Source organism: Apostichopus japonicus, chromosome 20, assembly GCF_037975245.1.
Source record: "Apostichopus japonicus isolate 1M-3 chromosome 20, ASM3797524v1, whole genome shotgun sequence".
NCBI lineage: Eukaryota > Metazoa > Echinodermata > Holothuroidea > Aspidochirotida > Stichopodidae > Apostichopus > Apostichopus japonicus.
The window spans coordinates 11,899,541-11,926,970 of NC_092580.1; the positions used below are offsets into that span (position 1 = coordinate 11,899,541).

At 36.9% G+C, this 27,430-nt stretch overlaps 2 protein-coding genes across 2 annotated transcripts in view; both read left to right on the forward strand.

Moving 5' to 3' along the window:
• LOC139961592 (S-adenosylmethionine sensor upstream of mTORC1-like) overlaps positions 1-27,430 on the forward strand; it is a 62,434-nt gene that overhangs the window by 7,658 nt on the left and 27,346 nt on the right. Inside the window, exon 2 of the mRNA XM_071960904.1 lies at positions 11,760-11,962. Within this exon, the coding sequence (XP_071817005.1) occupies positions 11,869-11,962 (94 nt within the window). The 5' untranslated portion in view covers positions 11,760-11,868. The remainder of the gene's footprint in view (positions 1-11,759; positions 11,963-27,430) is intronic.
• On the forward strand, positions 17,074-26,058 carry LOC139961590 (uncharacterized). The gene is made up of 2 exons (XM_071960900.1): positions 17,074-17,696; positions 19,004-26,058. Exons 1-2 carry the CDS (start codon positions 17,426-17,428, stop codon positions 23,614-23,616), a joined length of 4,884 nt encoding a protein of 1,627 aa, XP_071817001.1. The 5' UTR covers positions 17,074-17,425; the 3' UTR covers positions 23,617-26,058.

Here is a 27,430-nt window from a genome sequence, read left to right on the forward strand (position 1 = left end):
CTGTGTCAAAAAACTACATTTTTATGGGATTTCAAATGTTTCCGTAACTAACGTCTCAAAGCCCGCTGTCAGTGCTATAGGGATGAAATACTCAGACTGTACAGTATTTTTCAACTCGCTGTCACTAAGCCACTGGCTATTAAACACAGCGACACTGTGCTTAATAGCCAGCGGCTTAGTGGTTCCTAAGTCTGTAGATGCAATAAAGAGGCAAGTGTTTTGATTGGGTTTGTAACAGTAGTGCTTTTTGTACTTTCGATTAGTCATATGTAGTTCATGAAGTAACCGAAAAGGTTTCGTCTGAAAGAATGAATCAAAACGAATGAGGTTTCAGTTGCAGGGCGGTGAGGTCCTATGATGTTGTGTATAATTTGAGAATGTGTCAACAATGAGAACAATAGCATCGATTCAGACCCGGTCTACGATGGAATAGGAAGCTGGAATGACTTGCATGGGTACAACACAAGGGACTGTTTTTGTGAATGGTGAAAACTTGTATTCGTCTCGGGTATTCATCTCAGGCGAATCTTGACAAGTTTAATATGAAAACATGTTTATATTGATCAGTCTGTGTGTTAGAGATGTGAACACTGGTGATTTCTGGTCGGCGATATGTAACTACATTATTGATTGATTGACCTTTACAGTAAGATGCTTGTGTACAGTAATCATGTTTTCGAGGCTCTCCGTTTGCAATGAGGCATAAAGCTGTGCAGACTTAAATTGGCGTAGCTTGGAATTCCATAGTATACTAATGTACATCAGGGAATGAAGTATCTTGTATTGTATGGTAAGGTACTATATATATGCTTAAATGGACAAAATTGCTGTACAAGTTCAATGATCTACAGTATAGCGAAGTTATTTGTCCGTAAAACCATTTGCTGAATACAATCTTCAGAATTGGATGAGAAACAGAATCCGTAGACCTCAGAATTGCTATAGAAAATGAACAAAGGATACTACATACAATGTTTCAATAACTAATTTAATAATAGCGAGTCTTGGGAGGTACATCGAGATAGAGTGTACTTAAGACACCCTTACACTGTAGGAAGTCTGTCTGTCTCTGCCATTACATACCAACTCCTTTGATTAGATTGGAGATGAAAGGGAAAGAGAACTGATTAACCCAGTTACAGTTAATTTGAATTCAATATGGGAGACCATTGAAACAGTTTCAAACGCTGAAAGGAATTCACAGACACATCAGTAATATCAACTAATGGCACTCCCTACATTAATACATATTTATGGAATTATAGAAGGTATTGTAAATTCTTAAAAGTATTATTATAGAAAGCTTGATGTCGCTAAGATTTTTTTCATTCAAAAAAGATAATAAAAGAACCAGAGTTATTTAGACATTAAGCTCATATATCAATCAAGCAATTGACTTGCAAATCTTTTTCCAATCAATGTTAGAGCATGCACATAATTGTATATGTCTGTTCTATGCAAAGAAACACCATCCAAGCCTCTCTTGAAAGAATGCGCGATAAATCATTGACATAAATAATAATCACGGAGAAGAGGTCCAAAATACTCCACAATTTAATGCAAGGGAGGGATAAAGCCCTTTTCCGTTTGAAAATGTATTTATTTCTTTAGTTATTTTTTTTTATATATTTTACAGTAGGACAGTAGGAAACCAAATTATCGGATGCCAACTCAATGTGCAGTATTCTACTTCTTCAGAAAGAACAAGTTTAGTATCTGAAATTCATCTTGGAATCAAATACAAAAGAAAATATCAGCACTTTTGAAACATTGCATCCTATTTTTCAGTATAAACAGCACTGTCCAAAAAAACAAAATACCCAATGAATGCCAAAAATTGAGTTTTAGTAAGGAAACCCTGGTTATACAAAGGATTCAACTTTTATTATTATTATTATTATTGTTGTTGTTGTTGTTATTGGTATTGTTATTTTTATTATTATTATGATGATGATGATTATTATTATTATTATCATCATCATCCAAATCCTCCCTACAGCTCCCTCTAAATGGATGATAGATATATAATTTAATCACTTTGTAAACAAGTGGATCGCTATGATTGAAAGGAAGACAAAACAGGAATGACAACTACACCCTGCTATGAAATCAAATATTAAGGCATCGGTCCAAATACTATATTTTAATTTCCTGTTCTTATTTTTCTTGTTTTTGACAGATTTGCCATAAATTCTGTTGACATTGATTAACCTTGTTGTGTGTTTTATACAGTAAATATTACAGTATCTTCTGTTGGGATTAGAGAGGGTTGCACAATTGCTGGGTCCTTTGAATAATTCTTGAATTTGTGCCAAATAGCATTCTTCTCTTGTTATCACAAATTATGTAAACAACAGAACTAGAGAAATTTCCTTTATTGTGTAACAATAAGAGTAAAGAATGTGACCTTGAGGGGGGGGGGGGGGGCAAAGCTGCTACTGTAATGGTTCCCATGTGCAAAATTGGTGGTTTCTCAGAAATTGCCAAGTTATGCGGCATTCTTGAAATTTTACAAACTTGTGCTGTTTCTTGTTGAAGTATTTATTTACTTTTCTAGAATTAAACATCGAGGCAGTTTAGAGTAAATCCATCGTTACATCATCGATGAGCGAAATGCAGTCGGTACAAAAAGAAAAGGTGTCGAGAGGGGGAGGAGAAGGGGGAAGGGAGAAGGGGAGGGGGAGGAAGAGAGAGATGGAGGAGGAGGGAGATGAAGTGATCTGAGTACATGTTCATAAACCCAAGTAATTTCAGGTAAATACATCGATTAAAGTCAACCACATTGGATTCATTCAACTACAGCGAAAGATTGCATTTCTGGATCAGACCAATTTAAAAATATTCCCACTTTTTGAATTTGTTAGCGTAGTGCACACTGTTCTCTGTTTTTTTGTTGTTTTTTGTTGTGTTTTTTTGTGTGTGCAGTACTTGCTAACAGTCTTGCTGCTATGGTATGTGCCATCTTGAATGAAACTTTATGTATTTCAATCTGGTTTTGAAGTGAGATGACCTTGAACAGCAATGCAAGATGAACTTAATTCCTATATACACCATGTAAGCAAACCCAGTTCACTCCCCTTCCCTTCCCTACCCATACCCCTGCCCCTCTCCTACCCATACATGTGGGTCGGTTGTTAGATCAAACACTCAGTATTGTTGGAAATTAGCAACAAATTGTGAAACAGCTGTAATTGCAGTCCCAGCTTTGTCAACTGATACGACAGTTTGCTCCAGAGAAGCAGGCCCACATTATTTCATATCAACCACTCCTCTCTCCACCCGCCCCTCCCCCCTCCCCCCTCCCCCACTAATCCTGCCCACTCTATGCAGAAATAGAAAACCAATATACCTACCACTAGCACTATGCAGAGTTGCAATCAATCGGAGGGTAGTTCAAGAATCATTTCAACGGTGACATTAAAGCTGTGTCCTTGTACTATATATCATTTTGAATCTTTAATGAATATTTGAATATCAACTCAAACTTTCATCGTCGTTTTCAAGTAATGACAGAATTAAGAACTGTCAGAAAATGCCTATACTACCCTGGGATATTATACACTGTACCAACCGTCGATATTTTCATCGACCAGCATTTGACGTAGGTACTGTACGTGTGTTAAGTCTCACTGTATATATTTACTGCAGTGTTGACCTTTGCTTGTAACTTAAGTAGAGTTTCATGCTGTATGTCTCTGTACTCTTATATCAGACTTTCTAAATTGAGATTTGATTGCATCTAGATTGATCTCTTTAAAATGAAATGAAATTTCTCTAATATTGATCTTAAAAACTCCTCCACTGGCTCTTGTCACTGAGGCAGAAGTAAACTCGAAAACTCATTTTGACGAGCATGCCTCTAATTCCTCTCATATTTGAGATCTGGTTCATAACATGGCATCGGATGAAGGTTAATGGATGAAAGTTAATGGAAAGACACACTGACACAACTATTACAATATATATATATATGTGTTGGTCTTTGCGATAGAGATAACTGTCATGAAAAACTTTCCCAAAAAAGCTCAGGAAAATCTTATTCAATGGGGGAGATATACTGAATAGTAGGTTCAATGTTCTGTCTAACACAACTCTGAAGACTTGGTCAAGTCTAAATTTGACATCATCAAGGTCACATGTACTTCAATTCTTTATACTTTCCTTTCCTTATTTAAAAGTTTATTTTCTGTCATGGAAATAGATTTTGCTAATTGCTGAATCTAACATATTGTGAACCTCGTAACAGGACCTACGTAACTAATTATGGCATCAGAGTGAACAGTGCGTGTTAACATTCTACAGTACCTTGAAAAATATGAAAGAAAAACGCAGAGAAAGTCAAAAGGTTTCAGGTTCTAGTGGCAGTGTTACATCGCAGATCGAACTAGGAAATATTTCCCAAATAGCTAGAACATAATTATACAGAATATCTGGAAAAAGTGTTTAAAATTCTTCCTTTTGTTGTTGTTGTTTGTTGTTATTGTTATGACAGAACAAAACTAAACTTCTGCCTAAAGTATTATCTTTTAGTGGTAATGCAATTATAAATGTGAATGAATGAATGAATGTTGGTAGGGTAACTTCATGACATTGATAACTTGGTTGAGTATCAGAGATGTACAGTAAAATTGCAGTTCTGAGTACTGTAGAAGTATATTTAGTCAAGAGGAATGAACATTATTACACATCAACATACCATCAACCTTTGCTAGACTGTTTTGTATGGGTAATTCACCAGTGGTACAGAAAATCCAATTCTGTTTGGACATTACTACCCCACAATCCATTTGCATTTGGGTTAAAACTATTTTTTGGGTAACTGATAAAATAATGCAGTCATATATAAATTAATCCAACAATAGATTAATTGTTCATGTACGCAAACACCCCCCCCCCCAAAAAAAATCCCCTAATTTAAAGAAACTGCTATTTCTTCTAACATAAACATGTTTGTCTGTAGATGTAGGACATCCTCAGGGTTAGTTTCAATTGTCAGAGAAGAAGAGCGAGTCTCCCAGGCCATCAGCGCCATCCTTCAAAGATCAGCCCCTGTTAATGATATTTAAACTATAACCAGGGTTGCTTTTGTGATTACCTTGTTGTTTAGAAATTACCCGCAGAGTTGTTTGGCAGTTACGTTGTCCTCCCCAGTGGCACGTTTTTTAAGTGGTTCCTTAACTTGAAAGCAATTGATACGTTTGGCTGCTTTCCTTTACAGAACAAATTTTGGAAAAAAAAACTATTGAAGCGATTTCTATCCTGTATTTCTTCTTCTTTTATTTATTTTTTTCTTCTTCCCTCTGCAACTTTTTTGTCACGGAGAGATTTTGGTATTTTCTGCTGCTTGCTTGAAAACTTGCAGTGCCCAGCTCTGCATTAAGCTGGATTTTGTGTGGAGTTTGGTATCATACTGTACATACTCTGCAGTTATATGAAAGATAATGTATTAAGATCTCTGAAAAATGCTATTTAAGGTAATCAGTATAAATTGGTTCCAAATTTTAACATGCTAAAAGTTTGAAAAGTACTTTCTTTATGTCTCTGAATCTCCAAACTATTGCCAGACATTGATGAGTGTCCGATGAGACAATCATAGGGGGGCGGGGTGGGGGGGATACATTTAAGGATTGGGAGTAAAAAAGGTTGTTGAAGCATGAGTGGCCATTATTTGACTTTTTCTAGCAAATAATCTGTGGGGGTCAACATTGATGACCTTTCAAGGATGAGCAAACCGAACCTCTGCAGTTCAACGGTAACTGCGTTGGAGATGTACAGTTCCTGCGAGGAACAACTTGCAACTTCCTCAATCAGCTAAATAAAAATCTTCTTCAATAGATGGGAGATTACCGAATACTTAAATGCATTAATAAGTCACTCATTTACATACATTCTCTACGTCTTTAGTTTTGACATTGAGTAATATTCAAGTACAGGATTGGTAAATCTTGGTTTCAGTAGAAAATGAAAGAAAGCCAATTTTTTTTTTTTTTGGTCTCTTGGTAGAATGACAGCTGTTTACGTACATCTACAGTTCCAGTTTCTGTTTGAAATTTCATGGGAGACCTCGTTCTGTCCCATATATAACTTTCTATATTAGCAAATTATTTACTTTGTGTGAATGTTTGTGAAATGTCTTAATTTAACACTTACCTCATCCTTCTAAGGACATAGGGCTACAGGTAAATTGATAAATTTTAAAATAAATAATGATTTCAATAGTAGAGGCATGAACATTCCACGGTTTTTTATGTTATATATTTGTTTACTTGTTGTTTTTTTCTCACATCTGTCAGTCACACTTCATCAATGGGACAGTACTTAATGAATATGCAAATATTCTACCTCACAAAAGTATAAAAGCCAGCAATACATTTACAAGAAATTAGAATCATCTGATATAACTTCAAATCAAACACTATACACTATAGCTCTAATGTACCATATATACAGAATAAGCCTAATCTTGGGATGGTTGGTATATATATACATCATTATAGTGCACAATATAGTAGAACTAGAAAAGCATATTGAAAAACTATGACGTATTTGAGACGCTTGCTGATAAGAATCCCCCCCCCCACCCCCAGACATCCTTTTGTATGCTTCCTGTTTCTGCTAAGTTTGAGATGAAAATAATAATTCTAGGGGGAAAAAAAAACAATTGGTATTATGTTCATCTATTGCTGAGTCTGGGTAAAAGAAGTATTGCCCATAAAAACCAAACTACATGCATGAAATCACACGTTGCCTGTTCTGGCTGTCATCCGTTTGAAAATCCCAGGAAGCCAACGTCCCTCTTGGCAGTTTGGGAATCTGAGGCAAATATAAATATATTGTATGTTCATATCTTGAAGCTTCCTCTGAGCTTTGGGGCTTCACAGGAAATTACCATCTCTAATGTTTAAACCCAAACTAATGAAAAGAAATTTCCAAACTTATTCAGATTAGGTTGACAGTGTACTGTACCATTTTCATTATGATGATTGTCAACTGTGAGTGGGTTGAATGTTTTGACTATAGGAGGGGAGGGGTAATGAGAGGGGGAGGGACAAAGGGAAGGGGCAGATATATGCTGTACAATATCTTATACCTTTCTTTTGTCTTGGCTTGATGCGGGGTAGAAACTTTACATAAATGTGTAATTACATTAATAGGATCTTTTTTCTTTTTTTTTTGCAAGAAGCTGAAGAAGCTATTTGAAGTTTCCTACTCCACATTTCATGAAACAGTGCAATTTACTTTGCTCATCTCTTACCTGTCTCCAACTCTATATCTGCACTTTCCTATCTACATCAACTACATCAATTTAAACATTTCAGTACCACCCCTTCACCTCTGGGGCACTGCCCCACTTGCTCTAACCTTACAAACCTACCATTCAGATGTTGAACAACTGTATGTGATTTTACTTGTTTGTTTTGGGGTAACATAAAGAAGAGCATGCCTATACCTCACTGGTACAAAGTATAATGTAATTTGCATATGAAACCCGGGCTGAAGTTGCTGTCGTTATGACCAAGGAACCAATACCAGTTAACATGTATGTATATATATATATATATATATATATATACATATATATATATATATATATATATATATATATATATAATATGTAATATATAATATAGAATAATGATATAAACAAAAGCAAAGAAATAAGATGTGACTCATAATTGACAAATAAGGGGGAAATATAGTGGATTTTTCCGTCCACCTGGTCCTTCGTCAGCAATACTTTGCAGTGGAATGGAAAGCTCAAAATGTAACACAATGAAAGTATGACGTTAGATAAATACCAGTGGTTACTGATGGAATATATAGATATGTACATAGTATGACTGTATGATTGGGAAGCATTCCTGAGGAATAAGGGAAGGGAGAAGAATGGAGACAAAAATTTAAGTAAATATTGCATTCGTAGGAGAGAGAGTTATAGTGTGCATGTGCAATGATGCATACAGCACTGAGCATGCTTTCTGGACTTTTTCCACTCTCAACCTTGTTGGTATAGCAATTACTATACAGTATTTGGGGGTCATCCTATTGTACAGTCTATACCAAGAGCTGTATTCAGTTCTCCCCCACTCTCCGCTCTATTCAATATTTAAGGTTTTGTGCAAATGCAGACGATGTTTACGGATTAACACAACAATCGGAGGAATGTCATGCAGTCCTTCAGGTCTTCTCAGATTGGCTGTTTCCCTGAAAATTCCTCTGACTTTCTCTCGTCCATGTCTGGATATTAATCAGTACCTCACATTCCTGTTCAATTTGTGTGAAAGTAGCATTTTTTGCATAAATTAGCTATTAGCAGTTAGTTTCAAGCAAATTTAAAACTTTTAACAAGTTTTGACTGAAACCTGTAGTAAGTGTAGTGTAATAATTACTTCAGACAACCTCAGTTTGCTTTGTTTATTCACTCAAAGGTAGTTAACTACAGAGTATAATTAAAGGCTGACTTAATGCACAATTAAATATAATATATATATATAATAATTATAATTTTTTGAGAAATTACCCTTTAAACACCAGAGGTGTGTCTATTATTTAAGGTGACTGGACTAGTTAATCTAATACACAGACTTTGAGGTCAGATTCTCAGATGTATCACAAAACTCAATGGGCAAAATGTAAGACTTTCATGGCCTCAAATGACGTTTACAATTTACAAATTACAAACTTGAAATGGACAATTGGTGTTGAACGGCAGCCAAAGGTGTTCTTGGTTTGTACCAAGTGCATCAAGATCATGCTTGGTTGAGTTAATTAGAATGTGAAAAAAATGATGAATTAATATTAACATTTTAGGCCTGCACTAACGAGCCAACGTCATCTTCAATGTAGTCTTAAAGGAGCACTCGAGTGATTTAAGTAGAATAAAAAACCAGAGTAGCTATATACATAGAAACCTTATTAGCGCTCAGGTGTTTCCTTTTTTCTTGGACCATTACATAATGTATCCATAATAAAATGTTGCCTGAAGCCATCTTTTGAGGTCTTATTCCAATCAATTCAAACAAATTTGTCAGCCAGACACTTTCGAAAATTGTGTGAGCAATTGATCATATCATCGACTAGCCCAAAACACTGACTCAACATAAAGTACTGCTTAATAAACTTCAGGATTAACTGAAGTTTTTAACTGTCATACTGCTCATTAACCTGTCTGTATAATGTGCATGTTTTTGTCCCTTCTGTTACTGTTACATGTCAATTAGCCTTTGAAGAAGATCCTGCTAGGATCGAAACGTCAGGCCAACTACTTTTACATATTGTCATACTGCTTATAACACTTTCCAGCTAGTAGATCACCCGGTATGGGATTATGGTATCGAAGGAAATCCGTGGTGGATTTCAACGCAAAAGAAGGCCAGTAGTTACATGACTTTAAATTGGATTCTGCCGGTGGATTTAAAGTTGAATGGCTTTCGATGCTTCTTTGACACTGCGACGTATTTGTTTGTGTCATATATATAAATTGAACTTGACATAAATAGTAGGTGCCCGGTGTTTGTCAGAGAGTTCAACTACCTCACGAACAAGAAAGGAAAGTGTGAACTATACCTGAATTCAGACCCGATCATCACTGAAGATGTCCCGGTTAATATTTGCTGAAACAATTAAGGAAATCCTTGCATTGAATTTGATCAATCAAAATGTGAAAGCAAAAGTCAGGTTGAAATCGGTACTGACCGATATTGAAAGGGGCTGTTTTGAAGTTTGTTTAATGGTGGTAACAATTACATCATGTGTCATGGATGGCTGTAGATGTTTTCTCTATGGAATGCAACAGAAAAGGCCTGTTTATAATGTACGTACCCAAGTAGACAATAAACGGAAAGATAGCGTCGTTTTATGTTTCTATCAAATATAATTCTCGTTCAATCACCTTCTTTCATCAATCTGTACAATTCTAATTGTTTGGGTCAAATTAATTACTGTAATTACTTTGACTCTGAACTAAAGCTTAGACACAGGATACGTTATTACAATTAAAAGTGCCTTACTAAGTACCAGGCTAGTGGTTGGTCTGTATATCCGAATAGGCGTAGTGTCTATTAACACTGGACAGTATATATTTGTTTTTAACGGTATCGATAATGGCGTTTGAACGAATTATGCATGTTTCATTTTTTCTGCTATTTTAGTAATTTTGGGGAATGGTAAATGGAGGGTGGGGATGTTTGATTGTCAAGAGTAGAGGGGTCCTGGAGAAGAATCTGGTGAAGAGCACTTATGAGGAATCCTGTCTGATATTCAAAAATGAAAGCTTCTCGTTGTGTATTTAAAACAAGTGACGAAACCATTAAAATACACATTTGAGCGCAACGTGGATTTTATCGTCATTTGTCTGAATGTCTACATCAATGTCATAGGCATGTATCTAGTTCTCTGTACTTTTAAAACCTGCATAAGTTGTGCTACTCATCAAAATAAGCATCTGCTTCCTACCATAGGGAAAATTATTCTATAATAGTCTATAGAGACACCTACGTAGTGCAACGTACTTTGCATATGAAAAAAGGAAATCTGAGTGTATGCATGGTTTGATATATAAATCTTTTATTGCAATACAGTGTTAAGGCTAATTAACAACTAATGGGAGCAGGGGGAATTTATTCATACCTTAGCACTCCTACATGAATCCCTTGTGTGAATCTGAATAACGATAAAAGTAAGAAAATATATGGATGTCGTTGTTAGCAGTGACATTCAACCACCCACCCAATTTGGGAAATTATAATCAAACCTCCTGTTTTTGGTAATATTTTTATTTAATAGATTGTGTTTGATAATAACAAACTCCCACGACTTTGTCAGTCAGTAGCTTGACTCAACAGAGTTTCAATTTATCAAAAATTGCAAAAGTAACTGGTTGAACGTTTGAAAATATATTTGCATTATCTACACTTTGACTTTAATTTTTTATTGTAATACTGCTATTGAAAACATAGGCGTAGGAGCCTAATTTGATTTGGGGGGGCTGTAACGACTTGCCCGAAAAATATAACCCAAATTTTTCACGCGCTACACGCGCGTTAAACATCTTAATGTGCTATCATATAGGCATTCATGGGTTAGTACATCATATGCCGATAAACGATGAATGCCTATATGACATGCAAAATTAGATATTGAACGCGTGCGAAGCGCGCGAAAAATTTTGGTTATATTTTCCGTGTTATTACCCTTCCATATTGGTTATAATTATTGGGGAAGTCGTTACAATAATAACGATAATAATAATATCAGTTTAATCATTGAAAAACACATTGCAAATTATTCTCCTTTCAGTAGATGCCCGAAAAATTATCAGCATATTGCCCGAATTTTCACCACAAAAAAATGAAAAACACATTGCAAATTTTTCTTCTTTCAGTAGTTGCCCGAAAAATTATCAGCATATTGCCCGAATTTTCACAAAAAATTTTGGTTGGGGGGCTGCAGCCCCCCCAGCCCCCCCCCCGCCTCCTACGCCTATGATTAAAATGTCCCGGTGATGAATCAAATTTGTTGTATACTCCCTAATTTTATAAATAAGGTGGAGGGTGCTATAGATGGAAAAATGCAATAGTACAGTTGAGACAGGTGAGTATCATTGCTTGTAAATTACACAAACCAATGGAGTACAGCACATAGGATAGGTAATTAATTTGATGTGTAAGGGATCATTATTGCTGTACTTTGTATTTCCCATTGGACCCTCAACTCACTTTGCAAAGAAAAACATTTCTTCATAAATATTTTTCATTTAGGTGACAGTTTTATAATCAAACGGGTACAGCGCTCAAACATTCCAGACAAAGCCTTGTCTGCAAGCTGTTAAAACTATCGCATCAACACAACAGCTACTGAGACTTCGAGATGGCAGAATGCTGTTCAGAAGAGGGCTGCCGGTTGAATGCTAGTCTGGTCGTCAAGGGCGTCCATGCCAAACTCCGTCAGAAATACAGGGAAGGTGAGTGAATATTTTGGGGGAAATGTCGCAGACGTAGGTATACAGTAATTTGAGCTGCTTTATTGGGAGGTATCATACAGAGTAACATGGCGTTTACGAGAATATTTTTGTTATTTTGTGTTGGGTGGGGTGGGGGGGAAATATGAGTCTCATAGGAGTCGGTCTTTGATGTGTCTCTAGTGTAGATTGACTGCTGCAGAATAGCATAAATTTTGTAGCACTGTCCATTATTTGCCTTCGGTGCAGTGTTTTTTGTTTATTTTTGTTTTGTGTCGGTACACGGTAATCAATCTTCAGTGCACAATGGTATGCATCAGTCTGTAAAGAAGGAATATCTGAACTCAACTGCTTTCATATTTTGTTGTTTTAAACAATCAAGATGATTTGTTTGAATTTTTCCTATTTGTTTCTTTTATGTTGTGTGTATACAGTACTGTGCACAGTGTTTTGTGCTACCAACTTTGGTAGGATCAAGTGAATAAGACGTGTGTGTATGAACATATATATGTATGAACATATATATATATATATATATATATATATATATACAGTAGATATATATATGTATCATATATACATATATATATATATTTATACACTGTACAACTACTTGTACAAGCGTGAAACTCCGAGTAGCAATGGACTCGTAATAGTTAAACGTTTATTACAATATATATATATATATATAACTATATATATATATATATATATATAGTCAAAATCAAATCATTGTTTGGCATGTGACAACAACCTAATGGGCTGTCTTAGTTCCATCAGTTTCAGTGTTTGTTGCAAATTATGCTAACTGCTAATTGGTTTGATTCAATCAATGTCAAAATTGCATGCAAAAACCTACTTGAAATATGAAAACTGGTAGTGTAAGTCATAAATTTATGTATGGGAAATGTTCTCAATAGAGACAATCTTGGTTTAACTCATGTTTAATGCAGTAATTAGCTGTTTAAAATACTGTAGCTGTGATCAGCAAATTGCATTAAAAGCAGTGCATATCTTTGGTGGGTATTGCAATATGGTGACAAAATATTCCTAGTTTGCTCAAAATGTGATACTTTTCCTCGTAATCTACAGGGATACTTTACACTAAAATAAATTGCTTGATTCAGATGATGATATTTTGGAAAGCAGGGACTTGCTGACTTTAGAAACTTCACACCAAAACTGTACAAAAAAAAACAATCATATTCCAGCAAATGAAAATGAGTCTGGAATTCATAGACTTTTCTCTAGGATGTTAGGATGTTACAAAATTAATAGGTAGAGGGACAAGATATATGTGAGGTAGATTGGAGAGCTTATGACTGCCATACTTTGAACGAGAGGAGACAGGTAAGTTTCACAGACTCGTATTAAATTATATCAAAAACCAGTCATATCTTGGGGATTTTTGTCCGATCAAACCATGACTGCACAATCAGTCTCATGGCGTACTTCACTCCTACAGTACAGTGGGTACAGTAGCTTGACCACAGTTAACAGTTTGCCAACGGTACAGCACATATATGTGCTAGTCACCCCGGAATCGGAAATGATAAGAAAAGTCAATTATTTAAGTAGGTCTTGTGAAATATTTCATGACTTATTCGGAAAAGTGAAGAGGATAAAACGTACAGGAGTAGTGAGAGAAGTATGCGAGGCTGATTTGTGATAGATCGAATGAAACACTCGGGCTATGATCCAAGAAGGTTTCAACTAGATAATAAAGTAAAATGCTAGTAATTTGTTAGTTGCATTTGACAATCTAAAGTTACATGAATACACTGTTTCAGTAAGTGACAGTGAATTATTTATTCATCGGGATTCTCATCAGTTAATGAGGAGCACTTTAACATATTTTTATACATATGATATATATATATATATATATATTGGGAGACACAGCAAAGAGACATTTACTGTAGACAGACTGGTAATGGAAGTGTTCATAATTTTCATTGAGTTGGGAAGATTAACTTTCTGCATCTTTAACTAGCATTTTGTATGATGAATTAAGATATGTATTTTTTTGGGGGGGAGGGGGGCAAATTTTGGGACATGTTTTGTAATGCCTGGCAATAGCAAAGTGAATGATATTGTCATGGCAATTGAGCTGTAAATGTTTTTAATTTTCCTTGATTATATTTAACTTGTGAAGGTATAGTCAGAGAGGAAAATAACATTTCTACCAAAAGTTACATTTTGATGAAATTCTTAATAACACAGAACAACAAACATGCCAACTGCACCACAATTTCAAAGATGAATCAACAAGAAGATAATAAGATATGAAAGTGAAAGCTTTCACTGAACATTTACCCCGATGACATCTTGAGTTGGGAACCAGGTACTGACATACTGTATGGGATTTTCAACTATACATGTGGAATATTGTTTTCTGCAAGATATTAAATGGTAACATTGTCCACCACTGTAATATCCTGTTTAAGTCACAGAAACTGCAATATCCCTTTTAAGAAGTCACAGAAACTTGTAATATCCCCTTTAAGTCACATAAACTGTAACATCCACTTTAAAGGCATTGAAGACTCGCCTCAAACTGTGTGCCCCGCTCTGATAAAGTTAACTTTCCATTGCTTGCAAGTAAAGTATTCTGCTTGTCGCTACAAAATGCAGACAGTAATGAAACGTGATACCTTGTTATTTTTAGCTGGACCTGAGATGTCCATCGCTGTATCGTTTGTACACTGTGCTGTGGGTATTGACCGCAGCTGTATGTACTGACTGTACACTAGTGTCTAATTACTGACGGTAGCAAGCCGTGTGTATTTTCTGGGATCGTGGATGGTGTCTAACACTTCTGTTACACCTCATTCGAAACTAGGTCAGATTACCGGCATTAGTTTTTCATTTTGCGCGAGTCTTCACACCCTTTAAGTCACAGAAACTAATATCCCCTTTAAGTCACAGAAACTGTAATATCCCCTTTAAGTTGCATAAACTGTCATATCCCCTTTAAGGCACATAAACTATAACATCCCCTTGAAGTCACAGAAAAGAATATCCCCTCAAGGTCACAGAAACTGTAATATCCCCTTAAAGTTGCAGAAACTGTCATATCCCCTTTAAGTCGCAGAAACTGTCATATCCCCTTTAAGTCCCAGAAACTGTCATATCTCCTTTAAGTCACATAAACTGTAATATCCCTCTAAGTCACATAAACTTGAACTTCCCCGTTAAGTCACACTGCAGAAGGCTCAGATAGTTCTTATCTCAAGAGCATGGCAATGTTGACAAACAATGAGACAGAATGGTTTTGATTATAAATACCAGACAGGGTTTAGACTGATCAAGTTGGATGACTGGTGCACTTATGGTTGAAGAATGGATCTAATTTGGGGATGAGATACATGTGTAAACTAAGATAACGCCCACTGTGCAATGTACTGATGTATCGATAATTATCGTATTATCTCGACGAGGATTTAGGATTAATTAGCTAACGATGGATGTAAAATCATGTACTGTACAGTAACTTCTGTAAAACCTGAAGAGAGAATTGAATCAGGCCAGGTTTAGTCACAGATCAACACACTCGATTGGAAAATGGTCGGAACGTGTCCATTGGCTTTCTATACATACGGAGGCACCTACTTTGACACCAATTGCTTGTAACTAACTATTGTGCAGTTCTCAAATAGGTATGAAGCAAAAATCAACTGCAAGTATGCCATTTTTGTTGACATTTTATTCTATTGTTTATATATTAATTTGTAGCCGTGTAACAATTTTTAGACAAGAGAGAAAGGAATTATGTTAATATTGTTTGCAAATAGCTTATCATCAATTATAGTTAATTTTATACAGATTATCCAATTTGGGGTACTGAAGGGTATAGATAACTGACCCTCTCTTGAGGTGGCGTCAGTAGTCAGTGTCTTCAAAGTTATTTACTCCATTTTGTATCACGGCAGATTGTTTCATATCGGAGTGAGTCAGCATTTTAGATCGCATTTTACCAAGAAAAATTGATATCAATTGAGACTGCTAAACTTATTGTCAGGTTACCCAGTAAGCAGGCAAGTGACATGATATGGGATGTCCGAGGTCACGGAGTACCCAAGGTCAAGAGGTCAAAGGGCCTCTGTGAACTCTTTCTGGAAAAGACACATTGCACCAACTCTATATTTCAGGTTGTGCCTGTCCAACATAATTCAGGGGTCAGGGGGAGGGGGGGGGAAGCACTTGGTTTTAATCTGGCATTTGTTAAAGGTAAAGATCCAGCACATGAAGACATCTGATCCTATTAGCTCCATCATAACCACAAACAGGTAAGATTATGAAATGAAACGTGATTTGCAATAGTTTGCAAAAATACTTAGTTTTTACATTTTGTTTGAGCCCAGATATTAGAGTTAAATTACTTTGAGTGGATAAAAATCATCCAAAAAGTGGCAGTTGAAAAATATCAGAAAATTTTCTTTCCAAGTTGTGACCAGTTTTCGCTTTGTCTATCAAGCACATGCTGATGAGCATGATTAATAACATCATGTCAATGCATGGTAAGCCCATGCTGTATATTTTGTCTGTTACAATAATTAAAAGTCATTTTTGTGTCTGGTACAGACCTACACCAATATCAACAGGGTTCAAAGAATGATCAATTAATTAAACTTAGGAAACTACTTTAATCTGTTCCCATATCTTGAGACTGTTTTTCAAGTGATTTTACCAATTCACAAACAAGCCTGTAATATGAAGCTAGATCCATTTGACCCTTATTCTTATCCGCTATAATAACTTGGCTTCTTGCTGGCAGATACAGGCGTGTGGCATTTGCACGTGATGCTGGTCGGGCACAGGATGCCATCAGTTGTTGCAGTCAGCAAACAACACCTTTCTCCTTGACTTACTCTGGAGGGTTATGTAACTGGCCATTGATTGACCCAGCCTTGGATGACCAATTGAGGACAAGTTTTCAATTCATTATCTTGCACATGACACCCAAACTTCCTGTTGACAAGTTATCTCCACCAATTGAAGAAACTTGTAGGATCCGATATGATGATCCAAGCATATAATAGCTATTAGCGACCAGTTTCCGTGGCAACCAGGTCATCCTATCATTCTAAACTGAATAGACTGCAGTATTAAAGTTAGTAGTCAGTGGGCCGACCCCTAAAATCTTACACTTTCGTTGCACCCCTAGAGTCACTAAGGTTTGACAGTCAGAATGCGTTCATATTTTACTCCTTTTGTCATTTCAACTTGTTGTCCAGAGTGAAACGAGTTACTTTTCGAGAAAACAAGCGTTAAATAGGTACTAATTTATACCTGTGTACGTTCCGATACTGTGAAAGTCACCTACCTCGCGTAGCAATATTGACGTTTTAAGCCAATGGTTAAAGGCAGTTTGTGTCTCGTGATCATGTCACCTGACGCTAGAAAGGCTTTGTTGTGGTTTTCAACTTATATCGATCGGCGTCATACCGTTTACCGATACGAACGATGGATGAATGTGTTTGCCATTCTCGAGCAAATAGTACTGAAAAATTGACAAAATTTTCCGAAAAAAGCTGGAACACCTTTAGAACCTGCGCGAAGCAGTGGAGAGATATCGGCCATACTAGATTCAGCCTTATTGCCCTTCAATCGGAGAGTATTTGGACAGGGAATCGAGAGTACGATTCGTTTCGTTATCACAGAGGTTGCTACCAGGACTTCACCAATAAAACGAACATCAGTAAAGCAAGGAAATCTCATGATACTACTTCGGAAGGTGATTTTTATTAATATGATTCCTAAATTCCATCCCCGTACACATATCCAATCAATTTTTAAATCATAATTTTTCCCGTGAGAATCTTTTGACTTACTCTTTTCGAGGCCTGTAGTGATAGGCTTAGGCTCGTATTCGTAACGTGCATATCTATAGACCTAGTGATATTTAACGTAACGAGTGCCTCGAGCATTTGTAAGCCTAACGTTGGGGCATACCGTATACGCCTGGCCTGTCGTTACTAATTTAGCTCATATTTTGAATCCGAACATCAGCTTTTTAGTGCAAGATAGCTTCCTTTTTTTTTAACTTTACATTTTGTTCTTCCTGACTGTGTAGGCCTACCGCTTCTTGTGTTTATAAACATTTTCATTACAATGAAATTCAAGAGAGATGGGGTTGGGTGGACCATTGAGGTGTAGGATAATGATGTGCGTAGGCTATGTACTATCCTGTGTTGTCTTGTATCCCCAACTAGCCATTGGTTATCCAAAACTTATCTTTGCCTATGAGCTGCACCAGACCCTGGATTATGCACATGTCCTCTCTCTCACTCGATCCTTACAATATGACACAGTGCTACTATGATTATATTTTTTGCTAGTCAACAACAATACAGTATGTGTAGTTAAGTCAGCTCTCCCAGATGTGTAGCCGATATCCTCATAACCAAGGCTTCAGTTATTCAATTTCTATATATTCTATGATTATGGTTAGCATTCTGGCCCAGGTATATCTTGTTGTCCTTAGCGGAGGCTACAACGGCGGCTTCAATGAAACTATATCTATGATATTTGAATTTAGGCCTATTCTTTGTCCATTATATCATATATTTTATCAGCGACAGCAGTTTCTTTACCATATTTGGCAGGCATACATGCAAATATTAGTGTTGAAATTATTTACTTTCATTCATCCTTTTTTTTAATTGGTCATTCTGATTATAAATTTTAACCACCATCTGTCATATGGGTAAAAGTTTTCCTTGATATTATTTGTTGAGTGCAATGATGATAACATCTCCTATAACTATACTTTTGTGACTGCTAGTAGGTTCGGTGGGTGGGTGGTAATTCATGTTTGTGTTAGATGGATGAAGAAGAGAAATTCCATGTTGATGCTCTGGTAGTCTAAACAGTAAACACATAGATATACTGTAGTATTATAGTACTTGAAAACTTGCACTATTTTTAACATAGCCTCTGCATAACCATGGTTTTCTAAAGGAAAGGCATTATTTAATTCTGTAACTATATATGTATAGTTGAGCGTTCCTAAGTATTTGTTCCTATTTTGGTATTTTTCAGAAGAAACAACTGATGCTCCACCGGCTACCAAGAGGCAACGACGTTCATTCTCCCAACCCAGCCAAGCATCTGCGACCAGAATACTACCACGTGAATGTATTTTTCATCTGGTATCAACGTCAAAACTATGTGGCAAAAGCGGTCACAAATTTATCAGAGACAGGAAAACTGGCAGCAGAAAACAAGAAAAACTTGTCCAATGCTTAACTTTGGATGCAGAAAGACGATTGAAGTCAGCAGCTCTGCAGAGCAATGATGAAAAGTTATTGTTCCAAATAAGAGATAAAGATTTGATTGCTGTTGAAGTTTGCTACCACAGAAACTGTTATTCTTCATATGTTAGAACACATGGAAATGTTGATAGAACTAACCAGCAATCAGCAGAAAATCAAGAAACTGATGCTGAAGCTTTTGAGGATCTTGCTCTTTATGTGGAAGGAACAGTCATAGTGAAGGGGGAAGTTTTGAAAATTTCAAAACTTATGGAACAATACATGGGCTTTGTTCATGCTAAAGGTGGAAGCAATGCACAATTCAGGACAGAAAAACTGAAAAAAAAACTGCTTGCAAGGTTTGGGCCTAAAATCACATTCTGGCGCCCCAAAAAAAGAAACAGATGTGAGTTGATTTACTCAGACTTTCTTCCAAAGGGAGCTCTGCTTGAAAAAAATGTGGATTCAAGTTCAATGAGCGAAGGTTCAGATTGTACTGGAATGAATACAACAAATCCAGGTCAAAGTATACAAGTACAGGAGACAAGAGATCTCTACCACGCTGCTCAAATTTTACGGAGGAGTATGATGGATATTGGTGATGGACTGCAGTGGCCACCAACAAGCAACCAGTTGAATAGCTCTGATGTAGATAAAATCATTCCTTTGCAACTCCATAACTTTCTTGCTTTATTGATTTCACCAGACTGTGAAGAGTTGATGTTTGAAGATAAGGAGAAGGTCAGGCTGCCTAAGGACATGATGGTTCGGGTAGAATCTATCTCTCAAGACATACTCTTTGCCCACTATCGAGGAAGAGTTGCCACTCCCAAACATGTTGCACTTGGAGTCAGCATTCGACATCTGAGCAAAAACGTCCAAATTTTGGGAATGATGAACAGGTTTGGGCATTCTGTTTCACTAAGCTACTTGCAGGAGCTTGATACTGCCATTGCGAATGAAGTAGTGAAGAAAAACAGTGTTCTGCCAGAAAACATTATGCCTTCTCAATATACCACTTTAGTTTTTGACAATATAGACCTGATGGAGGAAACACTGTCTGGAAAGGGCACCACTCATAACACCAATGGAATTGTTATTCAGAGGAATGCAGTAAGAGAGATAGAGGCCCATACCACCCCAGAAGTTAAACGAACAAGAGAACGTTCTTTTGCAAGCCCTATCCAGCCACTTCCACAGTACTTCCAAACTAAAAGGGAAGGACCAGGGGAATTTCAGTTGGATTCCTCATTGTTGACTGAAGACAAGTCGCCAGGTAGCGGTGCCCTTTCGTTAGATTTTGCTTGGCTGCTTCTTCGTTCCTACTCCTTAAACGATGCAACAATGCAAGAGTTGCATGAAGTGTCTACTGCTACAACAACAGATTATTCATTAGACATGCCCTCGACAAGTCAAGAAATGTCTGTGACCGGGCCAGCAGCAACAAGGCAGACTGCACAACAGACAGTACCTGGTTGGTCTGCCTTTAATTCAATGCAGACAGAAGATGTTCCCAAAATCAGCAGAATTGGTTACTTGCCAGTAATTCCAGCTAGTCCCACTGAGATGTCAACTGTATACTCCTTGCTTGTAAAATCGTTGGAAATTTGCTCAAAGCTAGATCAAGAAGAGGTAGTTGTTGTGCTCGATGAGGCAATATACTGTAAAGCACAGCAGGTTCTTTGGAAAGAGAAGGAGAAATTTAGCAAGATTGTCTTACGACTGGGAGCTTTCCACACAACCTGTGTTATGCTGGCAGTGATAGGGAAAAGATTCAGGGATGCAGGCTTGGAAGACATACTGATTGAATCGGGCATTCTTGCTTCTGGCTCGATGAATGGTGTGATGAATGGAAAGCACTACAACAGAGCAACCCGAATCTTCAAGATCGTTTACGAAGCTCTTCATCGTTTACGCTGGCAGTCATTTTTGGAGACACAGGACATGGTCGCACATGCAGAAATTAAGGACAAAGTTGTCGGTCAACTTAAACTCATCGGAAGTGATGCTAAAAAGCTTCAAAGGTACCTGACAAATGAAGACTTTCAGAAACTTCAGGACATGTACACTGAATTCTGCCTGGGTCATCAATCTGAGATGTTTTCTTTCTGGTCATCTTTCCTGGACATGATGCAAGATGTGCTGAATTTTATCAGAGCAACAAGAACAGGCAATTTTAAGTTACACCTTGCTGCAATTCGATCTATGTTGCCTTGGATGTGTGCATATGACAGGCACAATTATATGAGGTATTGCTCAGTTTACTGGTTAGAGATGATGGTTTTACCAAACACCTATCCCAGTGTTAGCCAGCAGCTACATTCAGGCGAGTTCGTTGTTCAACGCTCGAGAAACAACAAGTTTGGACAGGTGGCCTGTGACATGGCCATTGAGCAGACCTTCAATAAAGATACCAAGTCTCCAGGTGGAATTATTGGGTTTAGTCTTAAGAGTGGTGCTGTGGCAAAGTGGATACTGTCATCCCCAGAGAGAGCTGCAACTGTGGCCAAATGCAGAGAACTGGCAGGACTAAATGACAGCTCTGTCTGGCATCATAAGGACCAAAGTCGACTTCAGAGGGATGAGGAAGATGTCTTAAGAGTGATGGATACCGTTGAAGGTTTTGCAAATCCGTTCACTGAAGATTGCGACCAGCTAATGCATCTCACAGCAGGATATGTCCCTCCTCCTGAAGTTCATTCTGATTTGTTGAGTGCAAAAGCCATTGGTGAGGAAAGGTTTTTAAAATTTGTGAATGATAGGCTCTTGACAAACAACACAGACTTTTATTCCACACTGAAGCTTTCGAAATTGAAAACTTTCAACAGCATAAAGAAAGTGGTAAAAGTCTCTCCCACAGTTAATGTTCAGGAAGATCGAAATCTCTTCAGCTCGATATTGGTGATCAATAACAATCTCCAACGGAAAGTCGATCTTCAGGATATGTTCACCTACACTCTTGGAACCTATCCATATTCCCTCGCCACACCTGGAGGATGTTTGGTCAAGACTTGCAAGTCAAAACTTCTCCAACTCCTAGAAAAGGACCATGCACCAATGGAAGTCAAAAGGGTAGCTGAACAGAATCCTGCTTGGATATTTGATGCAATGGCTGTGTTACAGCAACTTGTTAATTGTGATGCTTCTACATTTGGTGAATTTGCAGAGAAAGTCCTAAGCATGCTTTTAACAGTCACAAGATCTTCAAGATGCAAAAGGGTGGATTTTGTTCCAGATAGATATCTACCATTGAGCATCAAAACTGCTGAGCGACAAAGTAGGGCTTCTTCAGGAGACATGCGAGTTAAAGTCATGTCAGCCGCACAGAAAAAACCAATGCAGTGGAAGAAATATCTTGCAAATGGCCAAAACAAGAGTGAACTTATCCAATTTCTGTTTGATGAATGGAGGAAACCACACTTTGCAAGAAAGCTACAAGGTATAAAATTGGTTGTTGCTCATGGAGAAAAGTGTCACTCTTTAACAAGTGATGGGACTCAAATATCATCGGTGGAGATTCCAGAATTGTTCTGTAACCATGAAGAAGCAGACACACGGATGTTTTTACATGCTGAACACGCTGCAAAAGACCATCCAGCTGTTGTTATAAGAAGTCCAGATACAGATGTTGCAGTCTTGGGTGTGACTCATTATCAGTCTATCCAATCTTGTTTGTACTTTGACACTGGCACTAAGAACAAGAGAAGAATTATTGACATTGGAAGCATATCAACATCGTTAGGCATAGATAAGGCAAGAGGCTTGCTTGGATTGCATGCATTTACCGGCTGTGACTCTGTTAGTTCATTTTACGGTAAAGGGAAAGCAAAGAGCCTATCCAGTTTCCTAAATGATGATGGTGCTGTTAGTGCCATGAATCAGCTTGGATCCCATGCAGTAGTAACTGAATCTCTGCTCATTGAGTGTGAAACTTTTGTTTGTAAGCTGTACGGTTCTGAAACAACAACATCAGTGAATCAGCTTAGACATGAGAATTTTACAAGAACTCAAGTGAAAAGCTCGCGCCTACCACCAAACAAGGATTCTTTGTCTTTACACATCAAGAGGGCAAATTATCAGGCATATATCTGGAGAAATGCTCTAAAAGCATTCCCTGAACTCCCTACCCCTATTGGACAGGGCTGGAAAATGGACGGGACTGGAATTGTAATTGCTTGGATGACATTACCTCCAGCTCCAAAGGCAATAATGGAACTTTTAAGCTGTCGTTGCAAAAAGAACTGCTCTACAAATGTTTGCCAATGCAAAAAAAATTCACTCAACTGCACAGAAGCTTGCACATGCAAGACATGTACCAATAGGGGAGATGCTGCTTCTGCTGGTTACAACGATGATGCTAATGATTATGGAGACAGTGATGAAGAAGAGATCTTAGAATAGAATTTCAACTTAATGGTAGTCTGCACTGGCCCCAAATTATAGCATGCTTAAATCGCTAGCAGTTTTGAAAAAATGACTTTCCTTGAGGTTTTTACTTTCCAACATGTTTTCAAACATTCTTATTCTAAATTCATATTTATATATCTGGCATATTTGGGGCCAGTGCAGCATTCCTTTAAAAGAATAGTCCAGGTCAAAATCTCATTTTGATATGTTAAAGAGGAACATAATCTAATCATTCTAGTTGACATTTAACTCCTATGTACCTTTTTTGAGATATTGACAGTTGAAGTTGCCACCTTTCGTACCATGATTAAACTTGGAACAAACAGGTGAGCTGTCATAGTTACACACTTAGTTACAAATAATGTTTTGTTTTTCTTTATTTTTCAGTCTATTGATTTCACCTTGGATTTGGTTACTAGTTTGTCTAAAGGGGATTTGAAGTTTATAAATTACCAATACCAATGGTACATTTATTTTATGGATCCATCCAATTGTGGAAAATTAAAAAATTAAAGGTACATTTTAAAGGAAAACAATTGTACAATAGGGTGTCTTGCTGATGTGCAAACATGTTGTCACTTATGGTGTTTCCTTATATGATAATAAGTTGTTCTGCTGATAAATCATGTTTTTGAAAGATAGATTTCAAACTTAAGTATAATTTATCAATGCAATTTAACCATTTTTTTTGTAATAGCAGGATCAAAGTTTGTCAAGTTCCAAGCAATGGCACACTTGTTGTGACTGATTTAATTACCAAATCAACCTGTTTTTCTCCTCATTTTTGAAATATGCCCTGGATGCTGCTACAAACACATGCCTCAATTTGTATGTTATATATGTGTTCTTTTTGTATGTACACCTTGACGTTTTCCAGAATGTGTATGGGGGGGGGGTGGCAGGGGTAGAAACAACAAATTGAAGTGATGAAATACAGATCCAAAACGTTAATCATCATTAAATTGTTACCCAAGTTTCAATGCCTTTTTAAAAGTTGTATGTGGATGAATGGATGATAGGCTACTGTTGACCAAATTTTTATTTTTGATATCATAAAATCATTATATTTGACAATTCCAAGGGGGTTAACTTGTACAATAGGGTGTCTTGCTGATGTGCAAACATGTCACTTATGGTGTTTCCTTATATGATAATAAGTTGTTCTGCTGATAAATCATGTTTTGAAAGATAGATTTTAAACTTAAGTATAATTTATCAATGCATTTTACCCCTTTTTTGTAATAGCAGGATCAAGGTATGTCACATTCCTCAAGTTGAGACAACTTATGGGTAAAATTGATGATTTTTTATTTCAAGCAATGGCTCAAGATGTCCAATAACACTTGTCATGACTGATTTAATTACCAAATGAACCTGTTTTTCTCCTCATGTTTGAAATATGCCCTTGATGCTGCTACAAACACATGCTTCAATTTGTTATAAATGTGTTCTTTTTGTATATGCACCTTGACGTTTTCCAGAAAGTGTATGTGTTTTTTTGGGGGGGGGGGGGGGTGGCAGGGGTAGAAACAAATTAGAGTGATGAAATACAGATCCAAAATGTTAATCGTCATTAAATTGTGACCCAAGTTTCAATGCCTTTTTTAAAATTTGTATGTGGATGATAGGCTACTGTTGACGAATTTTTTGTATCTCATAAAATCAATATATTTAACAATTCCCAGGGGGTTCTGACCGGCTGACCCCCTTTGGATCTTCTGTTGCATGATGCATTTATATTTAAAAAGGAATGAGCTCAATAAGTGAACTATTGAGCCAATGTATTTAATTACTTAACATCACTCAGTATTCCCCTCACAGATTAAGTTAAACTTACAAGAAACTACATGAAAAACATTTTTGTACATAACATAGCACAAGTCCTTTTGGTGGCATCTGTTAATATGCAACACAGCTCATTTCTTAACAATTTTCCTTCTTTGCAAAACTATTTTGTTATATTTCATATCATGTAATATATTTCATTTCAGGTCAAGGCGGTGGATGAATGGTTTGTTTTTCCAAAAAAATAACTGCACTTGTATTCAAAATATCAACAAATATTAATGTATTTCCAACAGTTAAGTATCCCTTGAGGTCATGACTTTGACCTTCGACCTTTTCACTTTATGTCCATGTTTTGGTCATTTGTATATTTCATTCGTATATTTCATTGTCTGCAGTTATCATTGACATTGCCTGAATTTTTATTTTTCAGCAAAAAATAAATAGCAGAACTACTATATGGCGTTACAGTGTGTGAATTTTCCCCCTCAAAATCCTTCGATTTCTCAAAGAGTAACTCGCTTTTCACTGGACAACAAGTGAAAATATATTGTTCAGGTGTTCCTCAACCATACCCAACCATCAAACCTTAGTGACTAAAGAATGCAACGGATGTCAATTTTTAAGCATATATTTGGGGTTCGGCCCACTGACTATAGGTGATATACTTTGCGATTTTGTTTTAAGACCATGTGGATAATGAACCTCTCTATAAGTGAACACTCAATCAATGAAATAGTTAGTTGATGAATTGGGAGAGGGAAAGGGAGGGCGAGGGGAGGGGAGGTGGAGGTGAGGCTAGAAAGGGTATACTTGGCAATGTTACCCATATATTTAAAAACAGTACAATGGTTGTACTTGATTATCATAACCAATACTGGCCATGACATATATGCAATGCTTGCGTGCCTTAAATTGATGGCTATTCTGCCAATAGGGTAGGCCGAATTTTTCTAACATGTGGAAAACAGTCAGTTCAAGATTTTGTCCAGTTTCATCTCTAAAACCTGCCCATGTTGTGAAATATTTATGGTTTCCAAAATGGGACTATATAGCTAAAGAAGAGCATATAAAGTTGATAAATATCTGAGTATTGTGAGAAAACTAGCAGGGTCCGGTCCATTAAATGATCGTCCGGAACAGTGTTTCGTCGTTTGACTATCACAGGTTGTGACATTTATAGAGGTAAAAACACTAAAGAAAACAGATAAATTTACAATTATTTCAAGCTATGAAAAGGCTTCTCTATATTTTTATGTCATTGATTTCATGATAAGAGACATGAAAACTTAAAATTTGATCTAAAGTGTTAAAATTTTGATGTCAACATGGATAAATCCGACTCGGTTATTTTGATAGGAAAGGCAAATCTCTCGATATAAGTACGTTTACTCCACGGTGACAAACTAGGTTAAGTTGTGTACCAGAAAGTATAAAGCTGTTGTATTGGTAAATAGGTTTTATCTTGATAGCAGATTACATGTGCCACGTGCAGGGTTTAAGAATGTCCCAAACAAGGGTTTTTGTGTTTTCCCAGAGAGCTGCAGTACATATCCTTGAACTATTTCTTATAAGGGTACAGTGTTTTACCCTGAAGCCACATTACGTATGCATTCCATTATCGACACGAACTGACTGATCCCTCACGCTACACGCCCTTTGTCTGGTATTGCATTGTAGTGAATAATCACACAATTATCACGATTTACATTTTTGCACCAAATGTTTGGCCCTGTTGACAACAGACAACAAGCAAATTACAAAAAAATACAGAGAGTAACGTTGCATGTCCCGTGTCTGTCAACAACACAATGGCCGGTTCAAATAAATTTACTTCGCTCCTCGCTTACCTGTCTCCTCACAACCTTAGCACCTCATCCTACCGTGTCTAGTATGCCCTGGTAATCTTTTAACACTGTGCACCCTCAACGACCGGTTCCTCCGGTTGTTGCCCTTCCTTCTCATTCTACCATCCAAAGTGTCTACACATGCTTACATCAAAATGAACTCATCAGACATAAAG